This window comes from Cygnus atratus, chromosome 3 (genome assembly GCF_013377495.2).
Source record: "Cygnus atratus isolate AKBS03 ecotype Queensland, Australia chromosome 3, CAtr_DNAZoo_HiC_assembly, whole genome shotgun sequence".
Taxonomy (NCBI): Eukaryota; Metazoa; Chordata; class Aves; order Anseriformes; family Anatidae; genus Cygnus; species Cygnus atratus.
In genome coordinates, this window is record NC_066364.1 from 61,736,633 (window position 1) to 61,754,317 (window position 17,685).

Genomic DNA, 17,685 nt, shown 5'->3' on the forward strand with positions numbered 1-17,685 from the left:
TCAGATTTCTTAATGTAACCTTTGAAGTATGTATTGGGTTTATGTGGCAAGGTAGTGGGGGCTCTGCAGGGGTGGCCTCTGTGAGCAGAGCCCAGCAGCTGCCCCATGTCAGATCAGAGCCGGCTCCAGCTGGCTTCAAAGGGACCTGCTGCCGGCCAGACAGGAGCCAGGGAGCAATGCCAGGTGGGCCTCTGGGAGAGCAGATTGAAAGAAGGGAAAAAATGGTGAGCAACAGCAACTGGGAGAGAGGAGTGAGAAAATGTTGAGAGAAACAAGCCTGCAGACATCAAACTCAGTGAAGAAGGGCAGGAGAAGGCAGAAGAAGGAGGGCAGGAGGTGCTCCAGGCAGGCAGCAGCAGTTCCCCTGCGGCCTGTGCAGGGAGAGGCCCCTGGTGGAGCAGGCTGTCCCCCTGCAGCCCATGGGTCCCACATGGAGCAGATCTCCACGCTGCAGCCCCCCCGTGGAGGAGCCCCCGGTGGAGCAGGTGGATGTGGCCTGGAGGAGGCCCATTCCCCTGCTCTGCTCGGGGGGAGTAGGTAGAAGAAGGTGGATGTGAGGAAGGCATTTTTAATTTGCTATTAGTTCTCACTGTTCTAGTGTGTTATTAGTAGGCAATAAATTACATTAATGTCTTGGGCTGAGCCTGTTTTGCCTGTGTTGGTAATTGGTGAGGGATCTCCCTGTCATTATCTCAACCCATGAGTCTTTTTTATCATATTTTCTCCCCTTGTTCTTTTGAGGAAGGGGGAATGAGAGAGCAGTGTGGTGGTGCTCAGCTGCCCGCTGATGTGAAACCACTACAAAATCATATACATGTAATTTCAGGGTTCAGTTTATACCCACTAACTAGCCCATTAGTATTCTACAGGAGCACTTCAGACACTACAGTAGAGCTTTGGTCACCCAAGCATAGATGTCTGTGCATCTCTGCGTGGTGTCCCTTGTGACTTCAGCTGACGTGCCAAGGAGGTGAGGGTCTCCTTCAGAGCCCTTGTATCTGCCAAAGCTGTGTGAATGTTCTGGAAACTTAGGGATATTTTAAATGGCACTAGACACCTATGCTGAGGTGTCTGACTTTTTAAATCCTCTTGATAATGTCTCTTTGGCCTTAAAGATTGCTGTTGAAATAGCTGAATTATCCTCTCTGAGCAGAATACACAAACATCGTGTCCCTATAGGTATAAGGTATCTCCTTGGTTATGGATGCTCATAAAAATAGTCTTGCTCCATACTAATAAAGCAGTCCTTTTCAAAGACAAAAACTGTTTAGTGTCTGTGCCAGCAGCTGTACCATGTAGCTGGCCAAATCACTTTGCTTGTATTTTGTAACCTTGTTGAAATACACGTTTCTGCCCTGATGCTACAGGCTCTTTGCTCCCCAGCTACTCTGTGCACGATTACCCTGTAGTAGTCACTCTGCTGCTCTCCAGAACATTTCTAATTCTTCAGAGCTTAAATCAACATTTTACAGCTGTTTTCTTCCCCAGGTTTGTCTCTCTGATTCTCATTGCACTTGGGGGCACAATTAGTGGTTTCACAGACCCTCTGAAAGTGTAAGTTTGAGTCAACTCTGTTGTTTTTCTTCTCGCTGATGTATTTTAGGACCTTTATTTTTTCCAATATAAAAATTAAGAATAAGAATTTAGCCCAGAAATCAGAGTTCAACCCAGTCCTGTGACAATCATGTGCTTGTCACTTGCCAGTTTTTAAAGAAACCCAATGTCCCATAATAAACAATGTTAAAAATACTTGCCCATCTGTTACAAAATGAAAAACAAGTGCTTATGGCTGTTTCTTGGAACCAATATGATTTATATGATTTCTTATAAAGAAATAATAAAAAAAAGAGCAAACAAACAAAAAATCGCTGTGTCAGAATGACATTGCCCGAAAGACAGTAATGCAATGACAATTTTCCAGTTGTTCTTCTTGTAGGTACAACAATTAACATCAGGGCTGTTCATTATGATCCTGTTCCTGTGTTTAAAATAAGGACATCTCTGAAGTCCCTACAGTGTGATACCGTTGGGCTGCACTCTGTTACTACTGAGGGTATTTATGCAAATCAGTGTCAGGTCCCCACTGCCTTAGAAAGTAGCACAATAATTAAAAAAAAAAAAAAAGTAAAAGTTGCTAGTGGGTCTTCGGTATTCTCCTCAGATGATAGAGGCATTTCAGGAATTCCCTTTTTGTACTTTCCTTGTAAGCATCTGGGCTCAATCTTCCCATTTTTTCCCCATCGTAAGACAAGGACTGTTTGACCTGGGCCTTCAGCAAAAACAACACATAAGATTTCCAAGTGATTTCATCATTTAGAGAATTAAATTTTCAAGCTTTTTTTCTTCTCAGAAACACTTTATAAAAGATCCTGAAGACAAGTGCAAAGGATACTGTACATTTCCTGATGGTGAACACCAGTGTCATTTATTTCCCTCTGTTTCTCTGTAGAAGTACTCTGGTTTTGTGTCCTGCATCTTTTCTGGCAAACCAACTCTCAGAACTTGGGGCTTTGATTTCTTCTTACTTTTTTATTTTTTATTGGAGAACAGATTTTACAGATTAATACCTCTGATCATTGTAGCAAACATCAAAATCCATAGGAAATCCACCAAAAAGCAACTAATTGTGAGTAATTCACTGCGGTTGAAATACTTGATAAAATCTGATAGATCTGATGCAAAAGCCAACGTCATTTCACAAATGTACCCCACCACAAGAACTGTGCTAACCTGACATCAAGTCATGCAAATAAATAACCCACAAGTCCACCTCTGATTAGTGCAGATATATGGGAGGTATGATCAGGGATGGCCGAGTGCTAGACCATGTCATAAACACTGAGGATCATGGCATCACATAAAACTGGGCATTTATATGGTACAGCTGGCTACGCATAATATTCTCCTAATTTATAAGGCTGGAGCATCTGCTCCATTGCTGTTGCGCCATCAGCTTTTCCAGAGCCCTGTTCTTGAATTCCTGGTCATCGAATATTGCAGCTGTCTGTGCTGGTGGAACAGGAAGTTGAAACCAGTTACAGCAGGAGATAAGCTGTTACTCCATCCCACAGATAAGATAATATTGAGTGTGGTCAGGAAAGAAGTGGTAGACCTTGTGGGATGGGCTCCACATCACACGAAGATCAATAACGGCAAACTCTGAAAGCTGTAATACTTATTTCTCATTGGCAGGATCCCCAGCTGTGACACAAGGACCTGGCCATTGCGACAGGCCGTGACTGCGGACATCCCCGGTGACGCAGCAGGCGGGGGCTTAGAGAATAGGTTGCACAAGTGCTGACTTTTTTTCTTCTGCTTAGTCTTTCTGAACCTACACCATGGTCTTAGCAGCATTTGTTTCTGTTTCCTGAACCAGAAGCTGGGGTTAGGCACTTTGCTAGAAAGTGCATGCTCTGCAAGTGGCACTACACTAAGAGAAGGGTGCTTTCATCTGGGCCCTGCAAACTGCTTGTCAGAAGTACAAGCTAGCTGGAAATGTCAACAAACGTAATCTCATGAGCCTTTGGCATGGCCTATATTAGAAGATCGATCTTGCTGGGTGCCCTCTACAAGCAAAGTCTCCAAAGGGTTGGCTGGTGAGCTTGATTCTCTCTCTCCAAAGAGACTGGCCTGTAGAGGAACAGCCTGGACGCTAGTCCCTGTGCCCTCAAGCCCACTCAGGTTTCATTGCAGAAGCCTGGCAACAGTCCAGAATATGCACTGCTTGGACAGCTCAATTCTTGGAATCGAGCCGACGATGTGAAGGCATCCTGCTTGGATGTGCTTACCACCACGGACCCACGTGCCAGCGCGGGACAGCTCTGGAGAGGTGAACCCACAGTAGGCAACCTCCTTGTGCCCATGAGGAGGAAGGGGGAAGAAGGCCAGAGCTCACTTTTCCAGGTATTTCCAAACTGCCTCACCTGCAGAAAAGCCCTGTTGTAGTTCAGAGCCTGGGATAGAGCTCTTCTTCCTTTCCATCCACACGGGGACATTAACAGCAGTGTGCCATAGGGGCTAAGGCACCAAATAAGTTGATTTTAAACTCTACAACATTACCAGCACTATCTAGGTGTTGTGGGTGCAGATCTCCCAGCTGGTACCTGCTACAGGAAAGTACTTCTCCCTGCGTAAGCCCCCTGTCTGGCAAACCCAGTGGAGCAAGTTGTAGAAACATGGCACTATTGCTGATTGTGGAGAAAAATATGGCACTGGCCATTTTACTAAACCCTTCCCCAGTAAAACTACATGGCTGAGCAGAGTTGAAAGGATATTTGCAATCCAAACGGAAAGTGAAAACTTTTTTTTTGCAGAACTTCATGAAGCTGGTAATAGTAAGTCATGGCGCTGTCAGAATGGAAGTGGTTCCTGCAACTCTTGTGCTGCTTTCTGTAAGCCTGCGTTGTTGCTAAGGAAGTGAAGTCTGGTTAGCAAACACGATAACACAAGGCTTCTTCAGATCTTTTATTCTTTTTTTCCCAGTGTAAGTGCTGCACATTTCATGCCATTTTATCAAATTGAAGAACTTTCAGATTTCCAGCTTCTCTGGGTCCATAGCATGGCACCTGCTATATTTCTAGCCGGGTCTGAATGCTTCAGGCACCCCTATGGCTCTTCTTCTTTTTTAAATACGTATATATTTAAAGATTTTAAAACCCTAAACAGTCTCATGCTCTGCATCTGCTAAAGGTACAGTATCCAGCATTGCTGTAGACTGTTCCCTGACTAGGGTAAGTAGATGTTACCACAATAAAACTTTATCTTTGTTTAACAAGGGAAACATGAGCTGCCCTAAGGAAAGAAGTGAATTTGAGAAAGAACTTGAATTACTACAGATATTGTCTTCAGGCTGTGATAACCCACAAGTGGATGAAGTCATCGCTGCTGCAATGCATGGCAGGCTATTTCTTAACACCTTTTCTGAGCTGTTTTATTGAGGTTCTGCAAAGGGGGTGGCAGGGCAGCGCTGGGTCTTACGTGCTGCATGCAGTTCTTGCAGTTTATCACCATCCACTGGGATCTGAGACTTGTCATGGTGCTACGTCCTGTACAGAGGATTGATAAGTCTCATTTCCCATTGAAACTTACCTAAATGAAGAAATGGTGTGATACAGGCAGGGTAAAACAACTGGAAGAAGTGGGAGGGGAGGAAATAGGGAAGTGTGGAGAAGGAAATCTGTTTTTATGGACCAGGTATGTGGACACAGATAGAGCGCTGAGACATCCACCCCGCAAACAAATGCTTCGCCACTTTGCCTGCAAAAGTGGTCATTGAAATATATTATGTGTTAGAATCAGAGGGTGGGAATATTTCATACATAATGCCCTTTTCCAATGTCTGGTAAAGGCACGAGTGACCAGCATTCACCTGCTTAAGCACAGCCTCTCCCAGACGCCTGCAGCCAGCATCCTGGAGCTGCTTTCAGCGGTGCTGCCTGTAGGTGAGGTGCTAGAGATGGAACATGAAAAGTAATTTCGATGAGATGTAAGTGAACTCAAGGTCTGTTGTTTAGACTGAACTGATCCACCTTTGTGTGTATGTGAGTTAAAGGAAGAGTGGAGAGCAGTTATGTAGCACGGAGCTCTATTTTCTCTAGGCCTTTCTTTGCCCTCTTGTGCTTGGCCCACACTCATTGCCTCTCATTTAATTCACAATAGCAGAGTGTGGTTAAGTGTTAAGATTATCTTTAGTTACAGACCTTGCAGAACTGGCAAAAGCCATGTTACCTCTCCATCAGTTGTGGCTCACCTTGTGCAGCAAATCTTGTGTGATGAAGACTAGGAGGAGTCAAATCATTAGAAATCACAGACAATGGTTAGCGTTCATTCATCATTTACTGGTTAAAATAGAGGTCTCTTCCCTTTAACTGTCTGTCATTGAGTGCAAGGATCTTTTTTTTTTCTTTTTTTTTTTTTTTTCCAGTTTAAATGAGAACCTGCCTAATCACAGGTTTCACTATCTGAAATATTATGTTGAGGACACTGTGAAGACATTGTGAGCATGGGGCATGCATATTTTAAAGGAAGGACGTTTTAAAATCTTCTGCTGCAATCTTTATTATAGAAGAAATAAAGTATTTGGAACTTCTGTTTTATAAATCATATTTTAACTCCAAGGCCTAAAATAGAAAACAATAGAAACAATCTTAAGGATATTTTCACAAGTACTTTTTGCAATTTTTTATTACAATACAAGGCTATTTACCTTGTAAGTACAAATATGTGCTATCTTAAATTGTTCTATAAGATATACAAAGAATCCTTGGACTTTGTGTAACATAAACTGATTGTGGTGAATTGGATAATTTAATGCAGCAAGGGTTAATTTAAAAAGCATCCACGAATGTAGTCCAGCCGTGTTCTAGACCACAGATGTCAATTTACAGCTGGATCCGTAATGAGGGGCATCTTCCACCTTTATCCCTGTAACTGGGAAAAGAAAGAGAATTGCTGCCACAGTGTGCATTTGAGCTGCATGGTATTGAATTCAACCAAAAATGCAATGCGTGACCTTTGCTGCATCCCTCCTGTACCTCTGCAGGTTGCTCTGCTCTTACCTGAGCTTTCAGCCTTGTAAAGGAATGGAAAAGCTCTACAACAATGTGGGGAAATCACCTCAAAACAAGCTCCCTCCTTAGTCTAAACCCAATGACCAAGTCTCAAGAAAGACCAACATTATGCATCACATTATAAAGCAGAAGACAGAAAATCTCTTATAGTTAGGGCACTAAGCTCCAACCAGAAGCACAGGTTCAAACCGATGCTTTCTTGGTTTTCTTCTGTTACCCCAAGGAAGGACATAAACTTAAGCTTGTTGCAGTCAATGCCACTGATATCAGCTTTGACTTAGGTCCTTTTATGTTCTGTGCCTTGGCACTTGCAAGGCAGGATTAATAATAAATCTCTCTGCTGGGCATATGATACATGAAGATACTGTAGTAATCAAGGTAAGTAAACAAACAGACTTTTCAGACCAGCTAATGGAAATAACTCTTGCATTCTGGCCCATGAAAACTCATGAAATATGACAAATGGTTTATTTATAAACATTTTATTCCTAAAGGACAGCCATAAAGAGTGGATGAGCACATTTGGATTAAACATGTCAGATAAATCCCTGACCAGAATTGCAGAGGTTGCAGCAGAATTGCATGTTAACAAAGTTGGAGGTCACTCATTTCCTGGTTAATTATTACTTGGCAGCAATAAAAACTGACAAAAACAATATTACGTATAAATGCTCGAAGAAAGGGAAGACTTTCTGAGCACCGTGCCAGCTTGCAAATAATTAGCCACACCATCCTTCTAATCTTCTTGGCCGTATCAATGGATATGAAACTCGCTGAGATGCTGCAAGAGCCCTGGCTAACGCTGTCCCGGTCTCATATGGGAACGGCAGTTTTCCTGTCACACGACATTTTCTCCTTTTGGAGAGCATCTACCTCTGATGAGGGGGTTGTCCCCACCTTCCAGCACCCCCTCCATCTCCAGCTGGCGACCTACCTGCCTCAGCGGCGGCTGCCCCGTCACAGCAGCATGGTGCACTGCCTGCTGCTGTAGGCACTGCTGCGGTCCAGTGTTGGCACGTAAGTTTTAGCCACGACGCAGTAGCTGACTCCACGTCTCAAATCTTCTATTTTAACCACTTTGTCTTTTCCTTCATACACCAGGACTCTGTGTTGCTTCAGATGGGGGGAGAGAGGGGAGGAAAAACAGCTGGTCATGTGCATTGTCCTAGCGAACATGTCTATGAATAAGGTTGGGAAGGCCAGAGCATGCAGAGCAGCACGTGGAGTTGCATGAAGTCAACAGCACTCCTTATTTATTTATTTATTTCTCTATCTATTTATTTATTTATTTTAAGAAACTGACTCCCCAAAACCACCCTCATTTCCCCTCTGTTTCAACAAGACCTTACAATCTGAAATACTAAGGTGACGGGAAAGAAGAAAGAGGAGAAGAATTAAAACTCGATTCCACCAAATTCAATTGTTGAAAAAAAAAAGCCTACTTTGTTTTCAGATACTTACACAGTTATTTATGCCCTCGCAATTACAGAGGACTGTTTCGACTGTAAACGAACATGATGTGCCCATACTTTCCTGGCTTTTCAATCATAAAAGTTTTGTATTTGAATATGCACTTACCTCATCTAGCAAATTGTTAATTATGAAGACTTGGTACAGCAGATCATAATAATTTGTCATTGGTATTGTGCTGCCTCTCTTCCTTCTATAAGGAGAACGTGGAGCCTGGAGCTTTACTGTGATGGATTTGTTGCTGTGAACCACATTTACTGTTGGAGGTCCTATCATAGCTAAGGGAATAAACAAAACAATGAGCGTGATTATGGGTTATTAATAACATTTTGGATTCTTTGCCCTGATTTTTTTTTTCCTTCGCATTTTTCTGTTATCTTGGACTGCATAAAGCAGATACTTGAACCATTTCAGATATGTCAAGGACGCAGTTTCAATCTTTCCCTTCAGAATTTTTGCAGTCTGCTTGGTTAGACATAGCTAGGGTTTCAAACCATGCCTGCATGCTTCTGCATGCAGCCCGCGAGGTGTGGGGAAGCAGTGGCTGCCCCACGTGTCTCTGCAGGAGGATGTGGCGCAGGGCAAGACAGGCTGCTGCTGCTGCAAGGTACTGCTTTAGGTCAAAGTGGTTTTGTCTGTACAGGATGCTCAGGTTAGTTTGTTCATCAGGGCTGTGGAGCTACTTTGTATTGGTGTCTATGGTTCAATACTGATGTCTATGGTTCAATTTTGCAGTGAGAAGTGGGCTAAGACTGGTTAATTCACAGGGAGATTAAAGGGAGGCACACGGGTACCGCTCAGTGTTTTCACAGACCTCCAGTTTCATCGCGCACTGTGGGATTACAATGACTGCTAGCTAAAAGCTTTGCACATGCCCTTTCTAAATACACTGCAGTCAGGAAGACACATACATATGAGAAGGCTGTTGGCTATGCAGCTGCTGGCTCTCTTCTCCCTTTTCCCCTCGAGCAGAGAACGTTTCCTTCTTTTCCACACTGTGCCCAATCCTTCCAGCAGCTCCCAAAACTGCGGAGAATATTTTGTGGAGCTCCACGCCCTGGGGAAGAGGTTGAGTTAAAGAGCCAGGTATTTCAGATCCCCTAATCATAGATGAGGAGCTGCTTGTCTGGAATTGGTTGGCATTCAAGTGTGGGCAAAATTATGTTATCACAACACTTCACCTGAGAGCCATGGACCCACAACTTCTTTTGGAGCAGTTTTATAGTTAGAGGAGGATCACCTGTGATTGCAAATTGTGAGCACAAATGCAGCACCCCATGCCGTGGAGAACCCAGCCCCTTTCTCCGAGAGCCCCATGTGTTTGTACTTACTTTCTCTCCAGGGCGTGAATCTGCAGCTGAGGCTCCAGTCGGAGTAGACACCACCTGAAGCGGCTCGCACCCTGCCGTAGTAAGGCTCCTGGATGTCAGCAGTCTCATCCGTTAGGTCGCAGAAATGGTTCTGAACCCCCCAACACTCTTCTTTGTTTTGCCATGTGCTCTGCCCATACCTGCGGGGACAGGAGGAGGAATGGTGTGGACTCTGCTATCGCCGACCAGATCTGTACAGATTTCTAACATCCCATTTTAGCTTGGCTGTGCTGGCACGAGTTCTGCTCTGGAAACTGACTCTTCTGCAATGCGGTGACGGGGAAGATGGATTTCATGGGTGTTTGGGAACTGCAGGTTTCTGTCTCTTCAGAAAGAAACCTAAAGCGGAGATGCAGGTCGCCTGCCCCGTAGCAAGCCACACTTGCAGGTGAGCTTTTGCTTCACAAGCGTGTTCAATGATGCACGGAGCGTTGGTTTCCACCAGCCCATTTCCCCAAAGTAGGCACTGTTTGAGGCGCTCAAGGTCTGAGGAGCTGGACCTGGCATGCCAGGGAGGATCTCCTGAGGAGCAGCCCCTGGCACGCTGCCTCTGGGGCCAACGTGCCCTCAAGGTCCTCCCGCAGAGGTCCCTGAGCTGCTTGGAGCAGAGCTGCAGCACGGCGGTGCCATGAGGGCACACAGCACGTTGCTGAAGGTGCTCGTGCTCTGCCTGCCTCGGGCTGCTCAGCTGCACTTTATGGACTATTGATAAGTGCAGAAACAACCGGGAGCTGGCAGCAGGGCAGGACATGGAGAATATCCTTCGGCACCTGGGAAATGCCTCTGACTTGCCAAACAGGGACGGGCTGTGGGAAGCTGGAGTTCCCCCGGCACTTACACTTTATACTGCACAAAGTAGACCGTGGCTTTTGCCTCTTCGGCCCTCCCAGGCTGCCAGTGCAAGGTGTTGTTGAAGTTCAGTGAATAAAATTCTACCTTCTGCGGCTTAATGGAGTCTTGCAGGTCTTCATTTTCCAGGACTAAAATCGCTGCAAATAACAAGGAATGGTGACACAGTGTGTTTGTCACAGACGTGCTGCTCTGTATTTGAGCACATGTGGCTCATGAGGTTTCAGACTAGCAGATGGCAGGGAAATTAAATCTCCTGGGTCTCATCTTCAAAACTTTCCACGTCGCAGTGACCAGATCGAGCAGTTACAGACCACATCCAGTATTGTGAAAGGAACAATTTATGTAGGTATTTTCATTTTGGTTTTCTTATTGAGTTTACTGCTGTGGAAGATGCCCAGCACACAAACCCTCCGGATCAGTTCACAAAGCCTGCGCTAAGTAGCCCTATCAGTAGTTAAAGTTGAGTGCTCTTTCCTTCACATAATCTGCAGGGGTTATAGCTGGTTTAATAGTTACCACAGCTGCGTTGGCTCCTGCCTAATAAAAAATATGACGTTCACTGCTTTTCCCATCTGAGGTACTGGAAAAAGCTGCCTGACACTTTTCAAGATAATCTGCTCCCACACTGAGACAGTTGCAGGTGACAGAATCAGTTAACACCCTCTCAGAAGCATCCCAGTACTAACAGTTTTCTGGAATTTGTGACCCGGATGACTTATATTTTTGCAGCTCTACCCCTGGTATATCACAGAGCCAGAGAAGACTTGTACTAGTTGAACCGAAGCTGGTAACACAGCTATAAATACATGCAAGAGGCATCATGCTTCTTTCAGCCGCACTTTGTAAGGCAAAATAAGACTGATCTGGAAATGACAGGACTTTTGAAACCAACCAGCATATCCAGAGACTTTGTGACTCCTCCAGCTTCACTCACAGACCCAGCACCCCCCTCCCCATGTAGGAAGAGAAATTGAAAGCCTTTACTTACTGCTTATTTCATCCTGAAGCAGGTGCATCAGTAAGCAGAGGGAGGAAAGCGTGATCCCCCTCATGCTTAGGAGAGCAGCTCCATGACTGAAGAGCATCTCCCTTCCTCTTGGGCATGTCTTATGAGGAAGTAATTATTAAACTTGCCACACAAAACTTCCCCTATGTTTGGAGGTTTCAAAAAATCCCTCGTTTGGCTTTTATTTATTCTAAGCGAAAAACATATGAGCTGTTCTAAATTAAACATAAGCAATTGTTCTTACTTGGCTGCTGTGATGACTCTGAAATTTGGAACTAATTATGAAGCAAACCAACATGAATAACATCCTTTTTTTTTTTTTTTTTTTTTTCAGGCATTAATTCCCAAATGTCTGGCACTATTGTTTTATCCTATAAATTTGTCACACAAGCTTGCTTCTTTTCTATGCTAATTTTTTTTCAGCTTGCTAGTCACTCAGAGATGAAGAATACAAGAAATCTTGCTGCAATAACGTAAAACACCTACCGATGGGATGTCATCTGTCTGAGTGGCATGCCTTGGGGGTCGGACGTAAGAGAGAGCAGTTTGTAGGAGGGTTCGTGGCAGGACAGCATCTAGGGACGTGCCATCAGAGGGATGAGGGGACGTGAAATGGTTGGACGCTGGAGCACACGGGCTGCTGGAGAGATGCTGAGCAGCTGGGGAGCTGCAGGGCTGTTAGCCTCGGGGCAGGCAAAGCGGAGGCGAGCCCAGCCTGCCGGGCCAAAGTGCCACTCCACGTTGGACTTTCAGACCACAGCAGTCACACGCGGGTGTGCCGCGTGCTCCAGTACCTGCGTTTGCTGCTACTGCTGCTGATCTCCAAGTTTCATGCTGCCAGCATGCTCATCCCTGTGACCGTGACCCCGGGGATGCCGGGGCTTGCCGAAGAAAGCGATGTCGCCCTGTGTTTGCAGTCACTTTATTGCTGCACATGCCAGCCTGCAGGCAGCCCGATGTCGCCTGTCGGGCGGGAGGGAGAGTGTGGCCAAGGCGGGAGCTGGTGCTCGCACACCAGTAATATCCCAGCGCGCTCACCTCAGCGAGCGAGAAGGGAAGACCCGAATTGGCACCATGCAGAGCAGCGTGATGCAGCGGTGCCCTCCGGCAATGTAATTCATGTGGAAATGAGCTGCCTGCAGAAACAGGTGGCCTCTGTTTGCAGAAACAAAAATTTGCCTAGCTGTCACCTTCCCTTTGGGAAAAGGCAGAAGCAAAATGCCTGCCAAGTTGAGAAAAAGTACGAGTTCTGGTTCAAATTAAGGTGCTTTTTGATCAAAAGGCATTCAGTTACAGTAAGCAAGCTAGGCAAAACATAATCAAGAAGCTGGCTTTGGTCAGATCCGTGGGCAGCGGCTCTCAGTTCAGCTGAACACATGTACATCATCATGCGAGCACTGAACCTGCAGCAGGCACCTTAGAACTGTAGACGTAAAACTCTGAATAATTAGCTAGTTAACCCAATATATGGTTAGCTGAAAAGGAATACAGAAAAAGACCAAACAAAAATCCAAAAAGCAAGGTAGAAGGTGGAAAGGCAACCCTGCCATCACAATCTGGGAATTTTTTATCTATCCATTTCCCAAACACATTTTCAAAATTCGATGACCTTTAAGAAGTTCCCCACACCAAATGCAATTAGTATTTCATCATGTTATATGAGCTCAAGTGCGGGAATAGGGAACTTTTATAAACCAATCACTGGGCTGAAATGTCATCAAAGTTTAGTCATTCTTGTCACAGGTTGTGTATTTGTTCACTTGAATTGTGCCAACACACCTTACCGTACGCCGCACAACAGCAAATTGCCAGGATCCCAGCGGTGGAACTGTGCCAAAGCTGCTGCTGACGGGAGCTCCTCCCATGAACACAAAACCTCCTGAAAGCCGGGCTTGGAAGCATGGCTGGCCACATCCCTGAGGATGCCAGAATCTCAGAAAAGGCTGCCGTGTGCTATGGTGAAACGGGAAAGAAATGCCAGGGCCACGGAAAAAGTCAGGGCTTCCCGTGAGCTGCACTCTGATAGCGCTTTATCTGTAATTGCAGTCTAAAGTAATCTCTAACTCTTCATATGATTTTGTGCTTATTGAAATATCTGCTGATAATCCCCACGTTGTTAGCATCTGTAGCTTTTTTCTACTCAGGAACTTCAATCACGTTGCTTCAGTGCCCTGTGTGGTAAAAGCAACTGTATTAAAGCAAGTGGCAGCTGCACACATTCATATAGGCAAATGTATACATACACGTCTTAAGTTTAGTACAATACATCTGTAGCAAATTTAAAAATGTAAAAAAAAAAATAATAGAGGAACATTATAGGATGTACACTGCAACACTACATTTTAAATAAAAGAGAACTTCTAAGAAACAGTGTTAAGACTACTCTGGATGGTACTCATAAAGAGATGGAAAAGGAAAACATTTTGCTTTCCCGACCAGCGTCCGCATTAGTTCCGCTATTAGCTCCTGATTATTTATGCTGGCATTTTTCTGGTATCCCAATCTTTCTGAAATAGCAGTCCTGATGTTTCTGTGAACAGAGACAGAGCCGCAGGCACAAGGACTTTTTTCGATTCCTGAAATAAAAACCTATCTGGACACTGGGTAAACAGACTTCTTTCTCTCAAAGATTGACTATTGCCACACAGAGGTAAAAGTCAAGTGCGTTCTTGCTGGAAGTTGTCTGACTCATCCAATTTGATAGCACCACCTAGTCATATATATTTTTTTCCCCTGGAGCAAGTTGTTTCCCATCCGTAAGTGTAGAAAATTTAACCCCGGCAGGGCTTCTGGGGCACCACCTCTGGCTGTCCAGAACATGGCTCTCAGCTGTCGGGAGTGGGTGTGTGGGTGGGTTTCACTTGTGTGCCTGGGCCAGGGTTAGGAAAGGTGAAGGAAGGAAGGAACTCTGGAAGCCCTGCTCTACAGGGAGTGCCTCTAGTAAATGGCAGAGGCCAGGTGAATCTGTCCCGTGTGAGGCGTTTGGCACCAGAGCAAATGGACAACAAAAAAATGAGCAGCTCAGGTTAGCCTGGACCCAAGGAATATTCTCAATTTTTTTTTTTGCTGTAGTTTTCAGTTTTTAACCCATCTAAGGAACCAGCTCAACCCCATGGAAAAACTTGTCTTGGAAGGGGGCTCTGGAGGTCAGTTAGTCCAGCCTGCTGCTCCCAAGCAGGGCTGGTGGTGGTGTCATCTCAGCTTAACCACCTTCAGTGTGGGAAGAGAGGAGAGGCGAGGAGAGGCGAGGAGAGACAAGGAGAGGTGAGGAGGGGAGAGGAAAACCCCCACAGTCGAGCAATAGGGACTTTTTCTCAGCCATTCAGGGAAGAGGCATTGCATCACAAGAGTTATTACAGAAAATACTCTAAGGAAGTGAGACTGACTTTCACTGCATGCTGTGGGCATTCATTGCTTCCTTCCCGCAGGTACAAACGGCATGAACTGTTCAACTCTTGCTGTCAGAGGGCTTGGGTCAACATCTGGAAGATTACGGCGAGAAATTCCCAGTGCCATATCTGCACCTTGATAATGAGAAATGTGAATGCGTTGAAGATGAAGATCTGGCGAAGGCTCACTCTGTAGCAAGTCCTTATCTGCACTTAAAATATTTATTTAACAATGTGTGAGATGCTGAGTTGTGCCAGAACATCAGTAACCAATGGTGGAGTTCATTAGGATCTGTAGGAAATACAGATACAAAAAATGGCTCAGAGGCTGTTATTTAAACGACAGGTTTCTTTAGCTGACCATTTTTTCTCATTTGCAAAACCTCACTTTTTTTTTTTTTTCCCCCCCCTACTTCTACAGTGCTACAGCTGGTTTAAGCACACTGAGAAAAGACTTGTTCTCCTTTAGCTTGTGGGTCCCTCACCAAATCAGCCATGGGCTAAAGCCCACCCATTTACGACAGGTGGAGATAATATTCCGTCGTTTTTTTTTTTTTTTCTCTTTGTTTGCTTTGGTTGAAGTAATGTTAGCAATATAGGAAAGATGCCAGGTGATCACTTGTCTAGCCGAAACCACAGATAAGCTGGAGAAGTGCAACACAAACATTGCTCATGCTTTCTTGGCCCGCCTACTAAGGCAAAGAAAGGCAGGCTCCAAGCCGGGCAGCGCCGACCGGAGCCTGTTCTTTCTCTCCTTCAGCCTGCCACCAGCAGCAGCTGGGGCAGCGCCTGAAACATCAGCGGTGCAGGCAGCATACGACCCGCAGGCTCATTTTTTTGTAAGCTGGCTTGAGAAGCCCCCTGTCACGGATCCCCTGGCCCTGCCCTGGCCACGGAGGTGCAGGCCGACTCACCACGCGGTGCAGACAGGACCAGGCGCTGGCAGACACGCTGTGGGAAGAGGCTGACGGAAAAGGGATGTCTGCCTCCGCAGCTGTGGTCGGGACTTGGGCCGCAGAAGGAGCAGATGCTTCTGGCAGCTGTTTTGGGCAACGAAGCTGGGAAAGTTGTGAGCTCCAGGGACTTCCCTGGCCATGCCAGCCGCGGATGCCACAGCGGTGACGTGGCATCCAGTGGCAGGGGATGGGGCTTTGTGCTGGACGAGTGGCAGAAAGCTGCCCAAGCGCCTGGTGTGCCCCGGGAGCACCTTCCCAGCACCCTCCTCACTGCCAGGTGAAAACCCACCCTCCAGAAAGCACCCGCACCAAGTGATTTCCAGGCCAGTGCCTGCCTCCATACACTGCTCTAGTAACTGCTCATAATCACAAAGTGTCTTAATGCTGAAGTTCAGGTGTGCTTAAGTTTTTGAAGTTTTTGAAGCCAGGAAGGAAGCTAGGCCATGGTACATCTTTGCAGAAAGCCTTCTCCACTCCTCCTACCCTGCTTTCTTCACCACGTCCACATACCTACGAAAATTTAGATAAATAATAAAAAAAAAAAAAATCAAACCACCTTTCACTCATCTCCTCTGCAATGTGAGGTTTGTAAGCACCTCAGCGTGCAGCCTGCAGCTCAGTTCTGTGCTTGTCATCTGGCTTCTTGCTAGAGGCTCCCTACTGTCTGGGGAGTGCAAACTAGAACTGAACTGTTTTCTAATAACTATCTTCAAAATCCCCAAAGCATTACTGAAATTTTTAAGAAAACTCTAGTTTCACAAGCATTTTTCTTCTTTCTTTCCTTTCTTTTTTTCTTTTATTTCTTTTTTTCCTTTCTTTCTTTTTTTCCTTTTCTTTCTTTCTTTCTTCCTTTCTTTCTTTTCTCTTTCTCTTTCTTTCTTTCTTTCTGCTTTTCCCTTATTTTTATTTTATTAACAATACCTGATGTGCGTACAAGCCTGCTAGCATGCAGGAATCAGTGTGATGAGCTTTGGGGACAGAATCTCTCATGCTCAGCAGAACTGGTTTTCACACTTCTCAGGGGTGTTAGTTTCGAGCTTACTGAACTGTGACCATTTAACCAGAAAACAAAGCATCACACGCTTACCTATTTGCGAAAAGAATCTTTGTTCCCTATTCTTTTTCTTACAGAAAATTAAATTTGGCGCATCTCAAAAAAATTGCTAGTTTTGCTGCACATCCCAGGAGCAGCTGATAAAGTCATTCTCAGTAATCAATCACCCGACCCCCTGTGTTTTGTTCCGATTGTAGTCAAATAGGCTTTTAGGAAGGGGGAAAAAAACCCTAGCTATTATCCTAGGGCCTGATAGAAGGCTAGGTGTCCTCTAGTCATTCTGAGATAGTGAACAGAGAAAAAACGTTACCTAAGTAGCCGGTAGTGGGAACAAGGGCTGACTCCTGGGATGAGCCCAGGCAGAAGAAGGGCCTCTGCTGCACCTGCTGGTCGCTCTCATACACCCATGGGAGGAACGGCAAAGGTGATCTCTGCCTCTTTGCCTCTCGCTACCCAGCCACCAGCACCTCCCAGACACTCAGCTTTTGCAACCCTTCCTTACCGGTGAAACTGCTGTGCATTTGTCCACCCCGCAACACATAAACAACAACAAAAAATAATAAAATAAATATTAAAAAAAAAAAACAAACATGGCACAAAACAGTCAAAAAGTGTCATACCCAGGGAGATGATACAGTGTATTAAATTTTTATTCTTTCCACCCTGTTTTAAACCTGAAAGGACGATCCACACTTTTGGTAGAAGGGTATTTTTGAAGGGGCATAACCTTTCTGAGTCTGTGCTGCTCAAGAGATGTCGGCACAGGAAAAAGCTGTGTCAGACTTGGTGTTACTGCTTGCTGCTCAACTGCATAGACATTATTTGACAACTGCAGGATTAATTTTGCAGAACGTAGCAAGCTGGCTGGGGGAACTGTCTGGCTTGTTTGTTCTGTTTGCAGTACAATTTCTCTTTTAAGATATGCCTGAACACTAGAAAATAAATTTTCTTTGCTTCAAAACAAATGAAAAATTAGTTCTCAGCCCGATCAGTTACCCGGGCAGTTCACCATCCAGTTA

At 45.2% G+C, this 17,685-nt stretch overlaps 1 protein-coding gene across 1 annotated transcript; it reads right to left on the bottom strand.

The window, feature by feature from the left end:
• Positions 1-6,144: 6,144 nt before the first annotated feature.
• Positions 6,145-11,331, bottom strand: IL22RA2 (interleukin 22 receptor subunit alpha 2). Its single transcript, XM_050710152.1, has 6 exons — positions 11,250-11,331; positions 10,248-10,398; positions 9,371-9,549; positions 8,148-8,317; positions 7,504-7,682; positions 6,145-6,429 (listed from the first exon to the last, which is right to left on the bottom strand). The coding sequence occupies exons 1-5, from the start codon at positions 11,311-11,313 to the stop codon at positions 7,527-7,529; spliced, it is 720 nt and encodes a 239-aa protein (XP_050566109.1). The 5' UTR covers positions 11,314-11,331; the 3' UTR covers positions 6,145-6,429; positions 7,504-7,526.
• Between the last annotated feature and the right edge of the window lie 6,354 nt (positions 11,332-17,685).

Excerpts from the sequence above, each read along its gene's own strand:
- IL22RA2 (XM_050710152.1), bottom strand. The coding sequence starts at position 11,313 with ATGAGGGGGATCACGCTTTCCTCCCTCTGCTTACTGATGCACCTGCTT. Across the intron at positions 8,318-9,370 it reads ATTCACGCCCTGGAGAGAAA|CTATGATAGGACCTCCAACA; the intron begins GTAAGTACAAAC and ends TTATTCCCTTAG. Across the intron at positions 7,683-8,147 it reads TTAACAATTTGCTAGATGAG|CAACACAGAGTCCTGGTGTA; the intron begins GTAAGTGCATAT and ends CCCCATCTGAAG.